General features: G+C 43.6%; 2 protein-coding genes across 2 annotated transcripts; one reads left to right on the top strand and one right to left on the bottom strand.

Annotated features, from left to right (window-relative positions):
- Positions 1-978: 978 nt before the first annotated feature.
- Positions 979-1,977, bottom strand: SERP1 (stress associated endoplasmic reticulum protein 1). Its single transcript, XM_055817548.1, has 3 exons — positions 1,841-1,977; positions 1,683-1,758; positions 979-1,590 (listed from the first exon to the last, which is right to left on the bottom strand). Exons 1-3 carry the CDS (start codon positions 1,922-1,924, stop codon positions 1,550-1,552), a joined length of 201 nt encoding a protein of 66 aa, XP_055673523.1. The 5' UTR covers positions 1,925-1,977; the 3' UTR covers positions 979-1,549.
- On the top strand, positions 1,923-18,501 carry EIF2A (eukaryotic translation initiation factor 2A). Its single transcript, XM_055817546.1, has 14 exons — positions 1,923-2,265; positions 4,872-4,941; positions 5,236-5,310; positions 6,780-6,898; positions 8,067-8,166; positions 8,560-8,642; positions 9,903-9,976; positions 10,124-10,268; positions 11,132-11,248; positions 13,500-14,071; positions 16,108-16,224; positions 17,109-17,237; positions 18,181-18,246; positions 18,345-18,501. Exons 1-14 carry the CDS (start codon positions 1,923-1,925, stop codon positions 18,408-18,410), a joined length of 2,076 nt encoding a protein of 691 aa, XP_055673521.1. The 3' UTR covers positions 18,411-18,501.
- The last annotated feature ends 231 nt before the right edge of the window (positions 18,502-18,732 follow it).

Genomic DNA, 18,732 nt, shown 5'->3' with positions numbered 1-18,732 from the left:
CACCCAGCAAGGCACCATTTTGCCAACCTCAAAATGAACACAACTCACATTTGAAAAGGAACTTTTATTTAGAATCAGGGATTATACATACTTCCCCCCGCTGCCACCACTTACAAAATACAAGCATCCGAGAACAGGGAATGCATGTTACCTTGTACGGCTCAGTCTGGGGGCATACTCTCGGCCGGCCGCGCTGGTTCACACCAGTCCCAATAATATCATACGGTAATAAGACAAGTCATACAAAAGATCTGCTCCTTCACGGCCAACAGGCATTTAATTAATCTCTACAGAAACTTTTTTTCCTATTACTTCTGGTGTAACCAGGTTTTTAATTTGTCTTCTAAGAAACCTGAAAAAAGGAATCTTCCTTTAGCAACTGCATACAACAGCAGACTGATTTTGGGCTGCCGTTTGTTACCACAACGGACAGCGAGGGGCCAACGCAAAGCCCAGGCTATCAGCAACAAAATACTATCAATAGCAGCATTTTCCAGTGATCTCGAGTTACAGTCATCTACAGATGTAAGGAGGGCTTTTTTTTTTTTCTTCAGCATCACTAAGAAGGAACTGCGATCATCTGCAGGAAAGCAGTTAAGTACTGGGTCCATCGTTAGGCAAAACAGTTGAAAGCAGGATCTACCTTAAATAGGATTAAATATATATCGCAAGACACACCACACTCTGCAGATGCTGCACACATAAGCAGAGCTGTGGGCGGGAGCGGCAGGGTAGGGCCCCTGTACCTGCACAAAACATTCCCATACAATGTTGTAAAACTCAAAACTGTCACCACTTGTTGAAAGTTGTCCAAGTATTTACAGCACAGTTGTGGCCTGCAGCCAGGAGAGGCTCGGTGAGCCGGCAGCTCTGGCCCAAGCTGCTTGGTGGTTTGCGAAACTTCGGCATCGGGTTATGTCAGAAACAGCTGCGGCTCAGTCGTGCTGGTTTCTAATTAAGTAACACCCACTAACTCTATACAAACAAGCATTTCGCGTTTATTAGGACAGGAGGCATAGGGTAAAGCTTTGCGTCATGATAAGCATGCGAGCGCTAGGGCACTGCCGCATGCTGCAGTGAGACTACTCTATGCGTACAGAGAGGGCGAGGCAGAGGGGTCAGCTGCGGAGCGCTGCGCAGCTGGCCACGGCGTCACAGACATGCTTCAAGCTCGTGCTCTGGCAATCCTGGCTCCCACCTTCGAGCAGAACCACTTCCAGCTACAGAGACCATGACTACTCTGGAGGCCGGTGCTCGCCGCTGCTGCCGGCGCCCAGTGTCCAGGCCGCGCGCAGCTCGGCGTGTCAGGGCCAGCAGGGCTGCGTGCCTCGCCCAATAAGCAGGTCCACGATTGTAGATCAACAATATAATTTTATTGCTTTGTACATGTGGTGCTGTTCAAGGCACTGTGGCAGGGGCTAGGAAACTCGGAATGACTGGCGAAGGGACCTGGAATGCCGGGCGCTGCCCCCCAGCAGCCGCCGCCACGGGCCGGGGGGGGCACAGTCCATGGCAGCGCCGGGGGGCGCGGGCGGGGCTCGGCGCCCCTTCACATGCCCATCCGGATGCTCTGGATGATCTGGAAGATGGCTGCAAGAGAGCAGAGGAGCTGGGCGCTGGCCGGCGGGCAGGCCCGAGTCGCCACCGGGGCCCGCCCGCCCGCGCCTGCCCCGCCCGCTTACCTGATCCGCAAACCACGAAGATGAACAACGCCAGCAGCCAGGGCCCGACCGACGCCTTCTCCTCCGGGGCCGTCCTCTGCGGGCACAGCACCGCCGTCACTGCCACCGCCACCGCCGGCCCCGCCGCCCACCCCCCGTCCGCCCCGGCCCCCGCGCACCGAGGTCTTGGCGACGTTCCCTCGCTGCGTGATGTTCTTGCTGTGCTTCTCGTTGGCCATGCGGATGCGCTGCTTGGCCACCATGGTGCGACCCCCGGCCGGCCCGGGCCGCCGCCGCTCCGCTCCCTCGGCCTCGCGCGCCGCCCGCTGCCAGCGTCAGCACCGCGCGGCGCCGCCCGCCGGAAACACGCGCGCGGGGGCGGGGCCGCCTCTTGCCGCCAACCCGCGCGCCTGGCGGCGGCACTTCCGGGTCAGCGGGCGGAAGCGGCGCCTCGCGTTACGCGCCGGTGCCCGCCCCCGCCCCGCACGACGTGGACGTCTCTGGGGCGGCCGCGCCGCCGCTCCCCCGGAAGCGGAAGCCGGACGCGGCCCCAGCCCCGGCCCCGCCGAGCCAAAGATGGTGCCCCCCGCGCCGCTGCTGGCAGGTACGTTGGGCCCGGCCGGGCAGGGGCTGTGCCGTGCCCGTGTCCTCCGCGGGTCCTCTTCCCCCGGCCGCGGCGTGGCCGGCCCTGGGCCCCGGTGCCTCCCGCTCTGCCCGCCGGGCCGGGCCCAACCCCCTCTCCGCTCGGAGGACAGGGCAGAGTGCTGCCGGGCCTTCCCCTGCGGGCGCCGGCTGCCTGCTCCCGTCCCTCTCTCGCCTAGGCAGCCGCCAGTGGTCCGCCCCGCGGAGCTGCCTGCCTTTCTCGTGTGGGCAGCCGGTGAAGCGGTCCCGGAGGCACTGTGGCCTGGGGCGGCTGGCGGCAGGGGCTAGCGCCCCCAGGGTTGGAGGCCACGGGCACCGGCCTAGTAGGGCCTCCGCAGCGAGCCGAGCTCTGGATGACTTCGCCACACATCGTGGGCTCGTCGCGGCCTTCTGAGAGGCCGCCTGCCTTTTCCCTCTCTTTTACTGTTAAAGTTGCCTGTAACACAAGGGACGCGCGTTTTTTCTTTCGGGAGTGTCTCTAAGCATTAAACGCCAGGGTATTTATCCTCATTTGGGCACGTCAGGGACTGCAGTTGCGCAGGATGGATTTTGGACTGTTCACTGCTGTCTGCGATCTGCTGCAAATTTGGATCTTAATTTTTCTTGGGAGTCTGCCGGAGGACCTGGAGAATAGACTCAGGGCAGGGGTGTGAAGCTAGTGGATCCCATTTAAAGTGTTGTTAAAACATACTCCAGAGGTATGTTAGGGGCATGGTGTTCCCCCAGTGACTTACAGGGCTACAGAGCAGGTGGAGATTTGAAATCTAGCAAACTAATGTTTTAAACTCTTGCTTAAAACACTTCCTATTTGTTACTTTCCAAAGTGCTATGAAGAGAGGTAAGGTACTTGGTAGTTGAAAGAGCAGCTCTGAAGAGCAGCGTAAGGTTTGGTGGCAGATGTTACTGTCGTCTGGGTGTTGCTGCATCGGCACGTGGATTCCATCGCATGGTTCACATACGGGCTGACCTGGCTGAGCGGGAGCACTGCCGTCCTGCTGTCATGCTGCTGGCCCTAACGTGCCCTCAGAATAATACAGCTGCTGAACATGTAGCTTGAGCTAGCGCAGATCATGCTTTCTTGAGTCGTGTTTGACAGTATAAAATTGCCACCTCAGCAGGCATCTTTGGTGTCCCAAGAAAATGCATAAAAGACAGCTAGTGCCTACATAAAAATTGCCTGTTTTGTTGTTTAAGTTTGATTTTCAATATGCTTGTAGCACAACTGGATGATTTAGTGTGAGTCTGTCGTTATTTCTTGTTTGTTTTCTGATGTCATGAACATGGCAATGTCTCTGAAAAAATGAAACACATTTTATATTAACATTTCTTTCACACCTTGTATTCTCCAAGTTGAACTTCAATGTTAAAACTAACAATAGGGCAAATCCTGTCTCATGTTAGCAAAAAAACCCCAGTCCAACATAATATTTCTTTGGCAAATGCTCTTCCTGTGTTTAGGCAGCTAATCCTTGTTTTAGGGAGTATCTAGGCCACTCTTTCCCACTCTGTTGTGCAGGGCTCTCGTGTGGCTCTTGCAATGATGGAGCATTTTCAGCCTCTGCAAGTTGGGCTTCCTGAAAGGGCCTCCTGCAGCAGGGTTGGGAGCTGAGGACCATCGGCCATTTTAGGGCAAGATGTCCTCCCAGCCTCCTTCCTCATGCAGGTGCAACTCTTTTGTAGCTTGAGGTCATCCTGCGAGATGAAGCCAGGCTCTCGTTTTGTGGTATCCAGTGATGGGACAGTAGGCAATAGGCTTAAACTGAAATCCAGGAAATTGCATTTAAATACAAGAAAAACTATTTTACTTTGAGATGGAATGCAGGCGCAGGCTGTCCAGAGGGGCTGTGGGGCACCCTGTCCTCGGGGGTCCTCACCTCCCAGTTGGGCACAGCCCCACAGCCTGCTGTCAGTGGCCCTGACAGAGCAGGGGTATGGTGGGGGGTTCCAGGGGTGCCTCCCCTCAGCCCCTCTGCCACACACCTACTTTGGGTCTGTCCCACCCTGCCCTGCTACCTTCAGTAGCAGTTCTGTTCCCTTTGCACTGACATCAGTGCTCCTGTGGCAGAGGGACCAGCCAGTGCGTGGACCGACCCTGTGTGGAAGGCTGCACTGGAGGGGCCACGCCAGCTGAAGCGGGGAGTGGATTGCAGGGCTGTGGGTGTGGGAAGGCTGGGACTAGTGGCAGCAGTCCCGCCTCAGTCCTTGGCTCTGCAGTGGTGCTGGCCGGTCACTGTGCATCTGCAGAGGTGTACAGCAAACTGGTGCCTCAGTTGCCTGTGCATTGTGTGTCAGAGCTTCTGGTGCTGTGGCTGATAGCTCAGCTTGGCTCTGCCCCTTCACTGCCTCTGTCCTGTGTTTTAATCCTGCCAGCTGCCTTGGATGAAGACAGGTGTCTTGGCACGTGCTACCTTATGAATGTCCGTTACAATCCTTTCTCTTGTTTACTCTAAAAGGCAAGCAGGGGAAACGTGCGTGCTGGTCTTGAGGTTCACAAATTAGAAAAAGCTTTTTTGCTTTGGACAGTTTTCCAGATTTGAAATGAGTAGTTATATTTGTTTACTCTTCCAGTGAGAGGATCCGAAGGGCTTTATATGGTGAATGGGCCACCTAGTTTCACAGAGAGCACAACATTTCAAAGGTACTGTTACTACAGCTATTTTTGATCTTTTGCAGAAAAGAAATAAATTTCTAAAAAGTAAAGATGGACTCCAGAATTGAAAAATTTGTAAATATAAATTAGTTTTTTCTTACTGTCAGTGCCTGACTTCTCACTGGCCAGGTTATAATCGCTGAACAACTGCAGAGTAGATTGCAGTGTTAAAAAGCGCTACTCAGAAGCACAGCGGGAAAATTGGTGTGTTGGTTTTTGTTTTTGTCAAAAATAATTTATGTGGTACGTTTGAGTGTTAATGTGAGTTACTTATTTCTTTAGGGATTCTGGAAAAAACTGCAAAGCTGTTGCTTTTAGCAAGGATGGTTCCCTCTTTGCCTGGTGCAATGGAGAAAAGTAGGTGCATTTTATCATATTAGTCGTGTAGTCTGTGTTAAATAAACTGGATCAGTTATGCCCCATGTACTCTTGTCTGTGTAAAGGCTATGCTGTTAATGCAAGTGTTTGCATACACGCTTTAAGTGCAGTTTATTTTTGCCTTATCCACAGTAGCGGCTTTGTTTCCTGAATATCAGATGAAATATTTGCCATTTTTCTTATATTTATAACGCACCCATTCCCATGGAATCTGGATATGCTTTATTTGGTTTTTTTGTTCATAGTTCCCAGTAACAGAGTACCTGGTTCTCTGGGATTAATCTGTTAGTAAAGTTCACAGAAAATGACTAGTCTTATGTACCTCATGTACAAACATCACAGGACTCTTTATAGACCAGGTGCATTATAGAGTTCACTAGAGATCATCCTTCACATAAGAGTGCACCATGGGGTTGCTGCTCTAAAGAGGTGATAAGGCTTCTTCTGAAATGTTGGTATTATTATTAACAGGTTAAACCCCCCCTGCAAAAGTATTTAGCAATGCCATTTAACCATTTCTTTTAAAGTAGGAAACACAGATGTAGGATTCATTACTTCCACTGTTGTTCCTCGTTCTCCAAAGTATTCAGACTCTTCGTTTTTCATTAAAAACTTCATTTTTTTGTCAGTTGGAAAGGTTCGTTTCCAGAAAATATTTGTGGGGAAAAATGTTTTTCAAACAACCAGGCAGGTTGTATATCCAGGTACCCATGCTTGAAATGAGAATATTCCAAATGGCAAACATTTCTGGTCCGTTATACCTCTTTGTTCTGGGGGCTGTCTGTCTTCCTTCATTTTTGAGGGGGAGCAGTTAGCGAGATGATGAGGAACAGGCTCCTAGTGCAGTTTCTGAGAACAGCAATGGCTAGGATGCATCTTTTTTTGTTTCTTTGGACTCCGTATGTGGCAGATCTTTAATATGCAGTGTTCAGAGGTGCTGCTTGAACTTTTTTGTTCAGCAGTCTGACCTTTGCTTTTTATTGTTCAGGTCTCCCTGCGTCCCCCAACCTCAAAAATCCCAAATGTTGAATGCTGTATCCTTATAGATAAAAAAGCTTTAAAAATACGTGGGATGAAGGCATGTTTTAACTCACTTAGAATCTTCCTGTTGGCTGTTCCTCAGCTTTAGCACTGGGGGAGTGTGGGTGGACTCTATAGAAATAGAGTATAGCTTGTCTCTTGTTCAGAGTTTAGATGTTGCAGATAAAAATACGTGATGTGTTTTGACCCATGGTTTCATTTGTTTCAGTTATGCTTGGGTATCTGGTTTGAAAATGTGTTCTTGCAAAGATTTAGTAGAAGCAGGAGGGGGAAAAAACCTCTTCTATTTTTGTTACATTGGCCAAATCTGGGATAGATCTAGAAGAGTCAAATATGTGAAAAGTTACCTTGGCTATTAATGAACTAGTCTAAGCATGCTTTATTGAAATAGCATCTTTTGGTTCCAGAGTAAATATTGTTGATGTCACCAATGCTGCATTACTGCGTTCTTTCGATCTTCCAAAGGCAGTTTGCCTTGAATTCTCGCCAAAGAATAATGTTTTGGCAACGTGGCAGGCTTATACAAGTGAGTATTTTACCAGCTGTAAAAGTACACGGGCTAACTGCATATTTTAATTTGGTTTGCAGGTTTTCTATTACCTGATTTATCACTGTAGCATGTTTATTGGCTAAATGAGCAGTATAGAAAGTACACAGAAAATTATATGGGTAATCAAGTACATAGTGGAGGAGGGAGGGATGCCATCTTCTGAAAGCATCTGGTATTGACCGTTCTTATAAACGCTAAATCAGAGTGCATGTGCTAACAATTACTCTATTACGTAAATCACATGTTTCTAAAAATTGCTAACTGATCTTAGTGCAAAGAGTGTGCTTGAGTCATATGCTGTTCAAGCAGTTTATAGTCATGTATAGACAAGGAAAATTGTAAGCTGTCTCGGAGTAGTCATGTCCTCCACTGGGCCTAGCTGACTTGAGTGTTCTCCGTTGTCCAGAGGGTTTTTTTTCTCTCCTCTGCCTCTCTGCGGAGTTTATGTTCCTGATTTAGGTTGCATCCAAGTTGTGTGTCTGAAGTAGGCGGTGTAAATGCTTCCTTACACAGACAGAGCTGGCCACAAGCTGAGTGTGTGGGAAGGGTGGTCTGGGACAGGTGGTAAGAAAAGACCAGCACAAGTGACAGAACTGATGCCAGATTGTGAAGAGAACTGTTGGAAGGTCTGTTCCAGATCATTGGTAGAAGTGGGCAGGCTGTAGCATCCAGAATAAGTAGGAGGGTAGAGAGTTTAAACCCACAGAACCATTTTGTACAGCTCACAGATAGAGCCGTGACTGCAGTGTGATGGGCAAAATGCATTGTATTCTTGTCAGAACAAAACATAGGAATGGAGAAAATACCTGTGGTGTTTGCCAAGAGGGTGGCTTTTGATTTTGATTAAAAAACACGCATAAAAGAAGCTGTGCTAGTGTTGGTGGTCCTAGTCTTGCAATGGGGAGTAGAAACCCTACACTTCCAAATGTTAGTTCTTCCTGCAGACTGAAAGACTGTGGAAGGATTTATATTAATGTGTAAGGCAATTAGCAGTCTAGGATTTAGTCCCTCAGGGGGAAGGTGCTTCTTGTAAGAAGTTTGTAAGCGTGTTTGGTTGTTTGTAGAATCATGAGATAGAATGTCATGACGGTGAAGCAGATTTAATCCCCAGAGACCACTTCTGTAATCCATGTTTTTATTGCAGCTGCTAAAGACGGCACAGCGGGGCTGCCCAACCTGCAACTTTATGATGTGAAAACTGGAAAATGCTTAAAGTCTTTCATCCAGAAAAAGTTGCAGAACTGGTAAATAACATTACAAACAGTTAGTATCTGGAAAAGAACTGTGCTTTCCAAAATCTGATCCAGGTTAAATAGAGCTTTTAGTGTGTTTGCTTTCAAAATACTGCCTGCTACTAGCTGAAAGTAAATATCTGCACTTGTAAGTATCTTTGTATGTAACCATAATTGTTCATTTCTTAGTATAAGTTCACTGTCATTTTGTACCACAGAGAAAGTTAGGGAGACAATAACTAAGTATAGCTATATATATATTATTTAGCAGATGTCATTTATCCATTTGAAATATGTATCATGTTTGAATTTCCTTGGCTTTAAAAGTGGAGGGGGGGAAAAAAGTCCTAGACTGCTAAAGATGAACATAATTTAGTATTTCTAATTTTTTTTCTTTAAATGTAGGTGTCCTTGCTGGGCAGATGATGAAAGCATTTGTGCCAGGAATGTAAATAATGAAGTGCACTTTTTTGAAAACAACAACTTCAGTATGCAAGTATTTCTATACATTTCATTGCATTCCGTATAGGTGTCTTCTTTTGAGTGGCTTGTTCTGGTTTTTTTCCTCACTTCTTCTTTTGCTTGCTTTCTATTTTAAATATTGCCTACATTCTATTTGAATTTGTAATTCAGAATCATTATATTTTAATGAAGTATGTTTTCACTTTCTTGTTTATCTCTTCAGTGACTTAGCTAGTACAAAGTGCATCTAATTTTCAGAGGCCTGATTCTTTATTGTTCCTCATTTAATGAGATCCAGTATTTGTCAGTAGAGGATGTGATCTATGATTGCTTCTTTGGGTTGTGTGTATTCTGTCAGTGATTCTGCCATTTGTTCATTGTACCAAAAAAATGACTCATGAGAAAATTTATATTGATAGAATATTTTGAGTCAATAGATGTTGAAGAGGGAAAGGGGAAGAAAAAAGCAGGAAGATAAAAATGAATTGGAACAAAAATTTAAAGGGCTAAAAGAAAACTGCTGGGGGTGTGATTTTGGTGGTTTTTTGTTTTGTTTTAAATAAAGCTGAAAAAAGAATTATTCTGGAGGCTAAAAATGCAGCCTATGAGAGATGCAGTTTCCTGAGAATTAGCCCTACTGATGTTAACGAAGCTATACTTGGGAAGCAGGGATTGTCTGTTCCTGCACGAGGTCTGCTGCTCAGATAAGACTTCCTTGCTGTAATGAGGTTGTGGGTTGCTGCTTTTAATGCAGTTTTTAATGCATTTCGCCTATGTTGTTTGTGTAAAGGGGCAATGTTCAGCATGGAACAGGCCTTTGTGAATTCTTCTGATCAGGAAGAAGCATCCAGTAAAGGTGTGAGGGGAGAACCCCTGGCTCTGGGTAATGGTGCATGTTAGCTGGGCATGACTGATGCTGCTTCCTCTGAGGTCAGCACAGATAGGATGAAGAACACTGTGCCTTGCTTAAAACACAAGCTATGTTTGTGTGGGGTTCAGAAGTTTCCTTGCTGTTTGAACTTCCAAATACTGGATTTCAGGCCTAGGTTTGGTTCAGGTTGGTTTTGTAAAGAAAAATCTGTGGTGAAATGGGAGAGTAATGGTTGTTTGCCTAGTAAAAGAAATCCTTTATCATTGTATATACTGTTCTTTATTATTCATGATACAGGCCCATAAGAAGGTATAGTTAAGTAATCCAGGCTAATGTCACTTGTCATTAACATAATCACATCTGTGACTTTTTTTTTTGCCCCTCCCCTCCCCCCCCCCCCCCCCCCCCCCCCCAGATACTATTGCAAATAAACTACATTTGCAAAAGGTTAATGATTTCGTGTTATCTCCAGGAGCACAGCCAACCAAGGTACCTCTGATGTTATTTCCAATTTTTTTTTTTTTGTTTTTCTTAAAAGATAAAATTACTGTGATTTTAGTACAGATTGCTAATAGTGAATAGACCCTGTGCTACCAAGAATATCATCTGCAATAAAATGTCATGGGTTTGTTCTAGGTTGCTGTATATGTGCCGGGCAGTAAAGGTGCACCATCATTTGTTAGACTCTATCAGTATCCCAACTTTGGTGGCCCTCAGTCTGCACTAGCCAATAAAAGTTTCTTTAAAGCTGACAAGGTGACGATGCTATGGAACAAAAAAGGTATAACAGCTGTCTATTTAAACTTTTATATTCTACCCATTTTAGATTTACTTTTTCTGTGTGGGTTTTGCGTTTAATTTGCACGTGCAGATAAATACGGAAGATAGCTGTTAATACCAATGCAATGAATTAGAGTTCTGATTACCCTGTAGTGCTGGTAACTTCCCTGTGTTGGTTTCCATGACTTTGTGTATCGTAACTGAGAATATTCTACATGTTGGTAAATTTTGAAGTTGAATAGCAAATTTAAATTTAATTTAGCATGCTGTGATGTATTTAGACAGTAAACATAAGATTATACCTGAGTATAAACCATTCTTAATCTGTAAAACTGTATATATACAGACGTATCACGATTGGGATGACTTGCACAGTCCTTTGTGATTTGCTGTTTGTTAGCAATGAGATGTTTCAGAATAATTTTGTAAAAAACATTTTACTTCAACCCCAGATTGTTTGGAATAGAGGGAGGGTATTATGTGTGGAAACCACATGTAGGCACACAATTTTGGATGTAACAGATGTTGATGAAACATTTTATTCAAGGACTGATCAGGATGCTTGGTTTCTGCTTTAGACTAATACCTTTTTTTTATGGCTGCAAAAGTATGTTCACTTTTACATAATTCAGCAGTGAATGGATAGACTTAGCTTACACTTTCAATCTGAGAAAGGAACGTACTCATTCTGTGTGGGTTAACATCTAGGAAAAATTAAATTTAGAAGAGAATAACAGCACAGCTATGCAAGCAACTAACTGGAATTCATAATTGAATTAATTTCTCTTTGTTCACTGTAGTTTGTGAAATAGTTTATATAATTTGCAATAATTGTTTTGAGTAACTGTATGTCTATTCTATTAGCCACTGCTGTGCTAGTAATAGCTAGTACAGAAGTTGATAAAACAGGTGCTTCGTACTATGGAGAGCAAACTCTGCACTACATTGCAACAAATGGAGAAAGTGCGGTCGTTCAGTTGCGTAAGTAGCTCTCAGGCATTTTTTCATTGTATTATAACTCTCAGTAGTGGGAATTGGTGTTTTGCTAGCTTTTGTTTAATGTACGAGGGGGTTTTTGTTAGTGTAAGGAAGTAATCTTTAAAAAAAGTCCTTCACCAGAATTTTTTTTTACTTTGGAGTAAGGTGGGTTTTGTTGATTTGGTTTTTTTTCTTCATAGCTGAATTATCTTGCTGTCTTTGGTGTACTTGTCTTGATGTCAGTGGCAAAGCGAACCCACTTTCAGTTAATATATACAAATAATTTGCTTGGGAGGGTGTTAACGTGCACAAGAAGGGAACTGTGCAAGTTTACTGAGGAAATACCTGGACAGTGGACCCAACTTAATGTCTGAGAATCCAAAATGGGCAGGAAGGTATGTTACTAAACAGAATCATCCTACCTGCACTTATAGACATGCAAATGATACCGTTACTAAAGGAACCGGAGCAAAGAGAGCACAATTTTTTGAAGTATATTGGAAAATAGAAGTTTGCATTGTAAAATGGGAAATGTTCCAAGACTCAAAAAACACGTGTTGGAGGGAAGCAAGTGGGTGTGCTTAACTTCAGTGTTTTGTTTGAATTGGAAGTCCATTCGTTAATTTCCCCTATGGTGGTATTTTTTCATTGTCTTAAGCTGTTTGTTAAACATTTGTCTTGTTTGGGGTTGTAGAGAGGCTGGCTTGTAAATATTTCAAAACACCAGGGGTGGTGTGCAGTATATATGCCTAAGTGACTGTAGAGAGATCATGAATATATTTTCTTGCTGACTGGGAGAACACCTTCAGTTTGCCTTCTGTAGCAAACCTTGTGGTAGCAAGTACTGTGCCCCATTTCCCTTTGTTGTTAACTTCACTGGGGAGAAATAATCAGGATTATAACTCGATATCTAGAATCTCTGGGAGCAGTTTCTGGGATTGAGAACACTAGTTTTTTAATTACATGCTTATTAAAAACTCTTTCGCCCTTTGAAGTTATTTCCAATGCATCTTTATTTAACAGTAGGTTTATAAATATTTTTTGTTCAATTTAGCTATTCCTTTTCAAGGAAAAAAACAAGCTGACATCTGTTTTGTAAAATTTTTCCAACAAAAGCAAGTGGTCAGCACTTGGAGTGAGTGGGGCCTCATTTCCTGTAAATTTGTGTCTTCTGGTTACTTTTGAGGTCCAGTTTTGAAGCCTTTTTTTCATGTTAGTGTTTGTAGAGGGTTTTTTGCTTTTGACTAACCCATGCTCATGCTGCAGACTTTGCCTTTGCTGTTGAAGCCTGTATAAAGCTGCCTTCATCTCTCCAGCTGCCCGCTGTTGTGAAATGTGCAGAAACGTAATTTTACATCAGACCTCTCTGTCTCTGCAGTGGTGTTTGGTTAATGTCCTCTAAAAAGTTTTAAAGGGAAAAACAGACAGTGTGATCATACAGCTTAGTTTCTGAAGATACTGAGGCTTTAGCCTAACAGGAATGAATTACTTAAAACAGTTTGTTGTTTTGGGTCAACATCTGGATTTAAGAATTGTCAGTAATGCACTTGTCATTTTTCTGAAATACAGGTAAAGAAAACCAGATTATGAAAAGTTATAGTGACCTACGGTTTTATTTACCCCTGTGTATTTTACATGAGTTTCATCACTAATTCTTCAGTATCTTCTAATGTTCTGACCCACAGAATAGCTTTTGACAAGTTCTAATCATTATGTCTAAAATAATTTGTGTGCTGTCTCACTTTAAAATCTGTCTTATAAAATACCGTGCATGAGCATGGTCCAAAGATAGTTTAGATCAGTATTTCTTAGCTCTACAAAGCTGAGCTATGCAATATTTCTTAGATTAAAAGAAGAGGAATTGGTGTCCAGCTGGTATAAAACTCCTGGTTTTGCAGGCTTCCAGTAGGACAGTTTGAGAATGTCCTGAGAGATCATACCTGAATAACAAGCAGGGTGTGGGGGGGAAAGGAATTGTTTTATGTGGAAAAAATACACTTACTGTTAAAAAGTGCGGATGCTGACCCTACAGAGGTAATTTGAAATGGCTGCAGTTATTGTTGCAAACCTTAACTAAAAGTATCAGAAGATAAATTGCTGTTTCTACCTCTATTGTTACCAGAATTAATTTTAGTCAGTAATTAGATGACAGCATTTTAGCAAAGCATGAAGTTAGCACTATTAATTTTATTTTTGCTTGCACTGAAAAGATCCAAGCTCCTAACAATAGCTGTGTATTTTCCTTTTCCTTTAGCAAAAAATGGTCCTATTTATGATGTTGTTTGGAACCCCAATTCTGTTGAGTTCTGTGCTGTGTATGGTTTTATGCCTGCCAAAGCAACAGTTTTTAATCTGAAATGTGACCCTGTGTTTGATTTTGGAACCGGTCCTCGCAATGCTGCCTACTACAGCCCCCACGGACACATCCTAGTGCTAGCAGGATTTGGAAATCTCAGGGGACAGATGGAAGTGTGGGACGTTAAAAACTACAAACTCATTTCCAAACCGGTAGCCTCGGATTCCACATACTTTGCTTGGTGTCCTGATGGGGAGCACATTGTAACAGCTACATGTGCTCCAAGGCTACGAGTCAGTAATGGTTACAAGATATGGCACTACACTGGCTCTCTGTTACACAACTATGAAGTTCCATCAAAAGAAGAAATGTGGCAAGTTTCCTGGCAGCCCTTCTTGGATGGAGTGTTCCCTGCGAAAGCAGTAAAATACCAGGCAGTTCCAAGTGAATTGCCCAGTGCTGAGCCAAAGCCTGCCCAAGCATACAGACCTCCAGCCCTGAGAGACAAACCTGTAACAAGTTCCAAGCTCGTAAGTTGACGGTTTCATACATGAACTAAGTTGTTCTACTTCATCGCTTTGCCCGTCTTTGAAGTTTGGTCTCAAATACATGTATATTTTTAATGAGGGACATTAGAAGAGTCATCAGACTGGCAGTAGTATTGTGGGAGTTTTTGAAAAGTTTTCTTGATAATCCTGTTCGGTGCTTTGCTCACTGTTTGCAAGGATGTACGATAGAAAACTAAAATTTCTTTGGTCCAAATACTATCCTTTGACAAAGTCGTTTGCACATTTAAAAAAAACTCTCTGCAACATGCACTGGAATAATAAACTGCAAATTTGGTTTATGGTGAAATTGGGTACTCTAGTTAAGATAGAAGCCTCTGGTTTGGGTGACCTGACTTACCAGTCTAAACCCAGCTATATGGGTGGTTGACTGCCCTCCCAACAGGTTGGTGGTTTGTTTTTTTTTTAAATTTACTTGCTAGAAAGAGGTTTGATTGTCAGCAAGTCAGCTGCAGTTTAAACAGGTTACTGTTGAAGGACCTACTTGTCTAATTAATTTCTTCTCTGCAAGTTTTCAAAGTAGGCCGAGTAGCAACTAATCATATTTAACAATTGCACCCTTGATGTTTAAGGCTTAGAGAACTTTTGATTTTGAGCCTTGTGCTTTTGAAGGAACGACTGGTGCTCGACTGGTGAGGAATCTGTTAAGAATGCTAATGTCTGATTTTGCAAATGATCAATGAGTAGAGGTAGTAGAGAAAAAGATGCTTTAAATAAAATAATTCCGTTTACTTACATGGGCAAGAAATCTTGTCATATGCATTAAAACAACGCAGCTCCTCATTTAAGGGTTCCCTTAAAGAAACAAAAGACTAAGCCCCCCCAATTTTCACCCCCAAGAGACCCCACCCCATCTCTCCACCCAGCAACCCATTTTTCCTTTCTTGTCACTAGGAGTCTGAGTTAAAAAGTTGTTGACAAAAGCAAAATGCCAAGCTTCGTTCATTTTGTGCTGGTTTATTCCCCCCTGAGATAGAAAACATGCTGATTTTGTTATTTTATCAGAAATCCAACAAATCTTTGGGGCATATAGCATAGTGCCATCCAAACTTGACAATGGATGAGTTTGAAACCCTTTTCGCGCTGTCTTCTGCTACTTGAAAGACAAAGGGTACATACTTGTTTTTTCTTTTCGTGTCTGTCTGTGTCTGTCTGTGTCTGTCTGTGTCTGTCTGTGTCTGTCTGTGTCTGTCTGTGTCTGTCTGTGTCTGTCTGTGTCTGTCTGTGTCTGTCTGTGTCTGTCTGTGTCTGTCTGTGTCTGTCTGTGTCTGTCTGTGTCTGTCTGTGTCTGTCTGTGTCTGTCTGTGTCTGTCTGTGTCTGTCTGTGTCTGTCTGTGTCTGTCTGTGTCTGTCTGTGTCTGTCTGTGTCTGTCTGTGTCTGTCTGTGTCTGTCTGTGTCTGTCTGTGTCTGTCTGTGTCTGTCTGTGTCTGTCTGTGTCTGTCTGTGTCTGTCTGTGTCTGTCTGTGTCTGTCTGTGTCTGTCTGTGTCTGTCTGTGTCTGTCTGTGTCTGTCTGTGTCTGTCTGTGTCTGTCTGTGTCTGTCTGTGTCTGTCTGTGTCTGTCTGTGTCTGTCTGTGTCTGTCTGTGTCTGTCTGTGTCTGTCTGTGTCTGTCTGTGTCTGTCTGTGTCTGTCTGTGTCTGTCTGTGTCTGTCTGTGTCTGTCTGTGTCTGTCTGTGTCTGTCTGTGTCTGTCTGTGTCTGTCTGTGTCTGTCTGTGTCTGTCTGTGTCTGTCTGTGTCTGTCTGTGTCTGTCTGTGTCTGTCTGTGTCTGTCTGTGTCTGTCTGTGTCTGTCTGTGTCTGTCTGTGTCTGTCTGTGTCTGTCTGTGTCTGTCTGTGTCTGTCTGTCTTTCTTTGTTTTTCCTTCCTCTTCCTTTATGGTTCATCTTTGCACATGGTCCTGTCTTAAGTAGGTTTGGGGGTTCACTCAGGCTTTTTGTAGCAACACGCTTGCCAACATGGAATACAGGCTTCCTAACTGTTAATTTTGCATATCCTGCAGCATGAGGATGAGCCACCTCAGAATATGAAACCACAGTTGGGAAGCGGTGATAAGCCACTCTCTAAAACAGCTCTCAAAAATCAAAGGAAACATGAAGCAAAAAAAGCTGCGAAACAGGTACTGCAAAAGTAGTTCTTTCAGGGATAATGTTAATCAGTTTTCACAAATGGTGCAGCTCAGTTGCCGAGCAGCAACCATTAGTTGCACCAAGAGCCCTCCACGTATCTTGCACGTGCCAAGTTGTGGAGCAGGCTGGTAGACTTTTTAAAGCAGGTACAAAAGGATGACTTAAAAATAACAGCTTTGGTTAGTTGCTGTGAACATTAGCAGAAATCAATGTTAAGACTAAGTGATTCTAGCTTTTCACCTTCGGACAACTTGCATGGTTTTTTTCAGTGTTAGATGAGAGGAAAGAATGGACTTGCTTCTGCTTCATTGTTCCCCCAGCAGGTCAGGGCTGAGGCACATTATTAGGGCAGACCAAAGACAGCCTGTTCTGTGACACCTCTTTGCTTGCTGTTCTTTGGTTAGATAGAGAAAAATCAGCTTTTAGTGTTAGTCTTCTAATTTCTTTGAACTTCTAAAGTAATAATTTCTTTAAATAATATATTTTTTTAATTTCTTACGCTGGTTTTGAGCCCTTTCTTTTGCTTCAGAGGCAATGACCCACCAGTCTGCTTTATAAAACATTTGTATATGTATTTGTCATGTTGTTCTTACTGATATTTCCCTGTGCTGTGTATGGTTGGTGTCTTGAGGAAGTAGAAATTAAACAAGAAACAGCATGTGAGTTGTTACAGATAACCCTTCTTTTGTGGAAAGCATATATATAGGTGATGCAATACATCAAAGCAAGTCATTTTACGATTTTTGGAGTATACCAGCAAACTAGTGAAGGAAGTAATATTAAATGGGTCCCTTAAAATCACTAAAGACATTTTTCAGTCCCTTTATAATTAAAGGTGTGTTCTAGATAATGTGGTTTTTTTATTTGTCTACAGGAGGCCAAAGCTGATGTGAACCAGGAATGTACACAATCCTCAGCATCGCAGAATGCACCACGGAGTGCTGTGCCTGCCGTTACATCAGGAGATCCTGAAGTTGACAAGAAGATAAAGAACTTAAAAAAGGTGAGGGTTGGGTTTTTTTTTCTAACAAAGAGCAGATTTCTCTTAAGAGATGGGTCTGTAAGATCTAGTCTGATTGTAAGGTGACTTGAGCTCAGTAGGAGAGCATTTACACAGATGGTAATTTCCTGAATTTGGAAAAGGAAGTTGGTTTAAATCTTGTAAAACACTAGAGGTCATCACTTGCCAGGACTCCTAAAGATCTTCTTGGAGGTTGCGGTGTGGAAGCCCCTGATGAGTGCATGGGGGAATATTCCAGTCTCCTATTATGAACGCTGTTGCATGTGCACCCAGTTGTCGCAGTTAAGGAATGGGTATGGCTTAATGGTGTTTGTGCTTAGGAGGCAGCTGTGTGGGCTGCTTGTTTATTGGATCTTGGATCTGAGAAGGGAACCATGCTCTGTGGTTTTGATTTCTTCCCTAACTTCTAAATGGTATGATTGTGATGTTGACAGCCAATCTTGGATTAAGTAATTTCAGAATGGAACTTTTTTGGTTAAGGCTAGAGAATCCCATTTCTGTGTAATCCGTCAAGACTTCTATTTTTCTCTTGGCTGCCTCCTGCTTTTTGTGGTCTCTGTTTGGATTAATAGTCCAAGCTTTCTGAGGAAAATGTGTGGTGAAGAGGGATAGTGATAGTGGAAGAGTCATTTCTGAATTTGGATGTAGCCCTTCAGTGAGATAATGCGTGATGTTTATGTTTCAGAGCCTAAGTGCTTCTGTTCTCTAGGTTTTGTTCTTGAAGGAAATGTCTTTCATTGGTGAAAAATTCTGGACTGAGCATCTTGAAGATGCTTGAATGAAATGTGCCTTCCATATTGAGACCTGCCTCCTGGTAAATCAGGCAATTGCAAGTGCAGGAACTTCTAAGACTCTTTCTTTTCTACTTGGTTCACCAATATTTTTGTCTTTAGTATGGTATGTGTGTGTGTTCGTTTTTTTCCAGAAACTAAAGGCAATTGAGCAGCTGAAAGAACAGGCAGCTGCGGGCAAACAGCTAGAGAAGAATCAGGTACTGTTCCAGATGTATGGAGTTTATTCAAGTTTTATTTTATCATAAGCTACATCTGTGACATTTTGTGTTTGGTTTTGTTTGTTTTTTTGTTCTAGTTGGAGAAGATTCAGAAAGAAACTGCTCTCCTTCAGGAACTGGAAGACCTAGAGCTGGGTCTTTAAAACATTGGAAATCTGGTGTGGTGTTAGCACAAAGTTAATGAAAAATATAATTTGTATTAACTTGAACACAATAAAATGTTTCAGCAAATGACTGAGGATATATGCTGCATACTTGCCTTTTACAAAGCTTTCCTAAAGGTCTGTGCACTTGTGAAACTAAACAAGTAACGAGTATCACATCAGCTGGTGCTGCTGCTGCTGTTCAAACTAGAAATGTGCTTATGTTCTTAAAGCATGTTGCCCTCCGCCCCCCCCCCCCCCCCCCCCCAAAAAAAAAATCCAACAAAAAAAACCCCCAACGCCCAGAAGCAGCCTGTTGGTT

This window comes from Falco peregrinus, chromosome 12 (assembly GCF_023634155.1).
Source record: "Falco peregrinus isolate bFalPer1 chromosome 12, bFalPer1.pri, whole genome shotgun sequence".
Classification (NCBI taxonomy): domain Eukaryota; kingdom Metazoa; phylum Chordata; class Aves; order Falconiformes; family Falconidae; genus Falco; species Falco peregrinus.
Note: the sequence above shows the minus strand (reverse complement) of the source record. Positions and strands in the feature narration are given on the sequence as shown.

What these genes read in the sequence shown, in the direction of transcription:
- EIF2A (XM_055817546.1), top strand. Translation starts at nt 1,923, where the DNA reads ATGGTGCGACCCCCGGCCGGCCCGGGCCGCCGCCGCTCCGCTCCCTCG. An exon ending in GATGCTATGGAACAAAAAAG is followed by an intron (nt 10,269 to 11,131) that starts GTATAACAGCTG and finishes CTATTCTATTAG; the next exon opens with CCACTGCTGTGCTAGTAATA. An exon ending in CAAAAAAAGCTGCGAAACAG is followed by an intron (nt 16,225 to 17,108) that starts GTACTGCAAAAG and finishes ATTTGTCTACAG; the next exon opens with GAGGCCAAAGCTGATGTGAA.
- SERP1 (XM_055817548.1), bottom strand. Translation starts at nt 1,924, where the DNA reads ATGGTGGCCAAGCAGCGCATCCGCATGGCCAACGAGAAGCACAGCAAG. An exon ending in GGAACGTCGCCAAGACCTCG is followed by an intron (nt 1,759 to 1,840) that starts GTGCGCGGGGGC and finishes CTGTGCCCGCAG; the next exon opens with AGGACGGCCCCGGAGGAGAA. An exon ending in CTTCGTGGTTTGCGGATCAG is followed by an intron (nt 1,591 to 1,682) that starts GTAAGCGGGCGG and finishes GCTCTCTTGCAG; the next exon opens with CCATCTTCCAGATCATCCAG.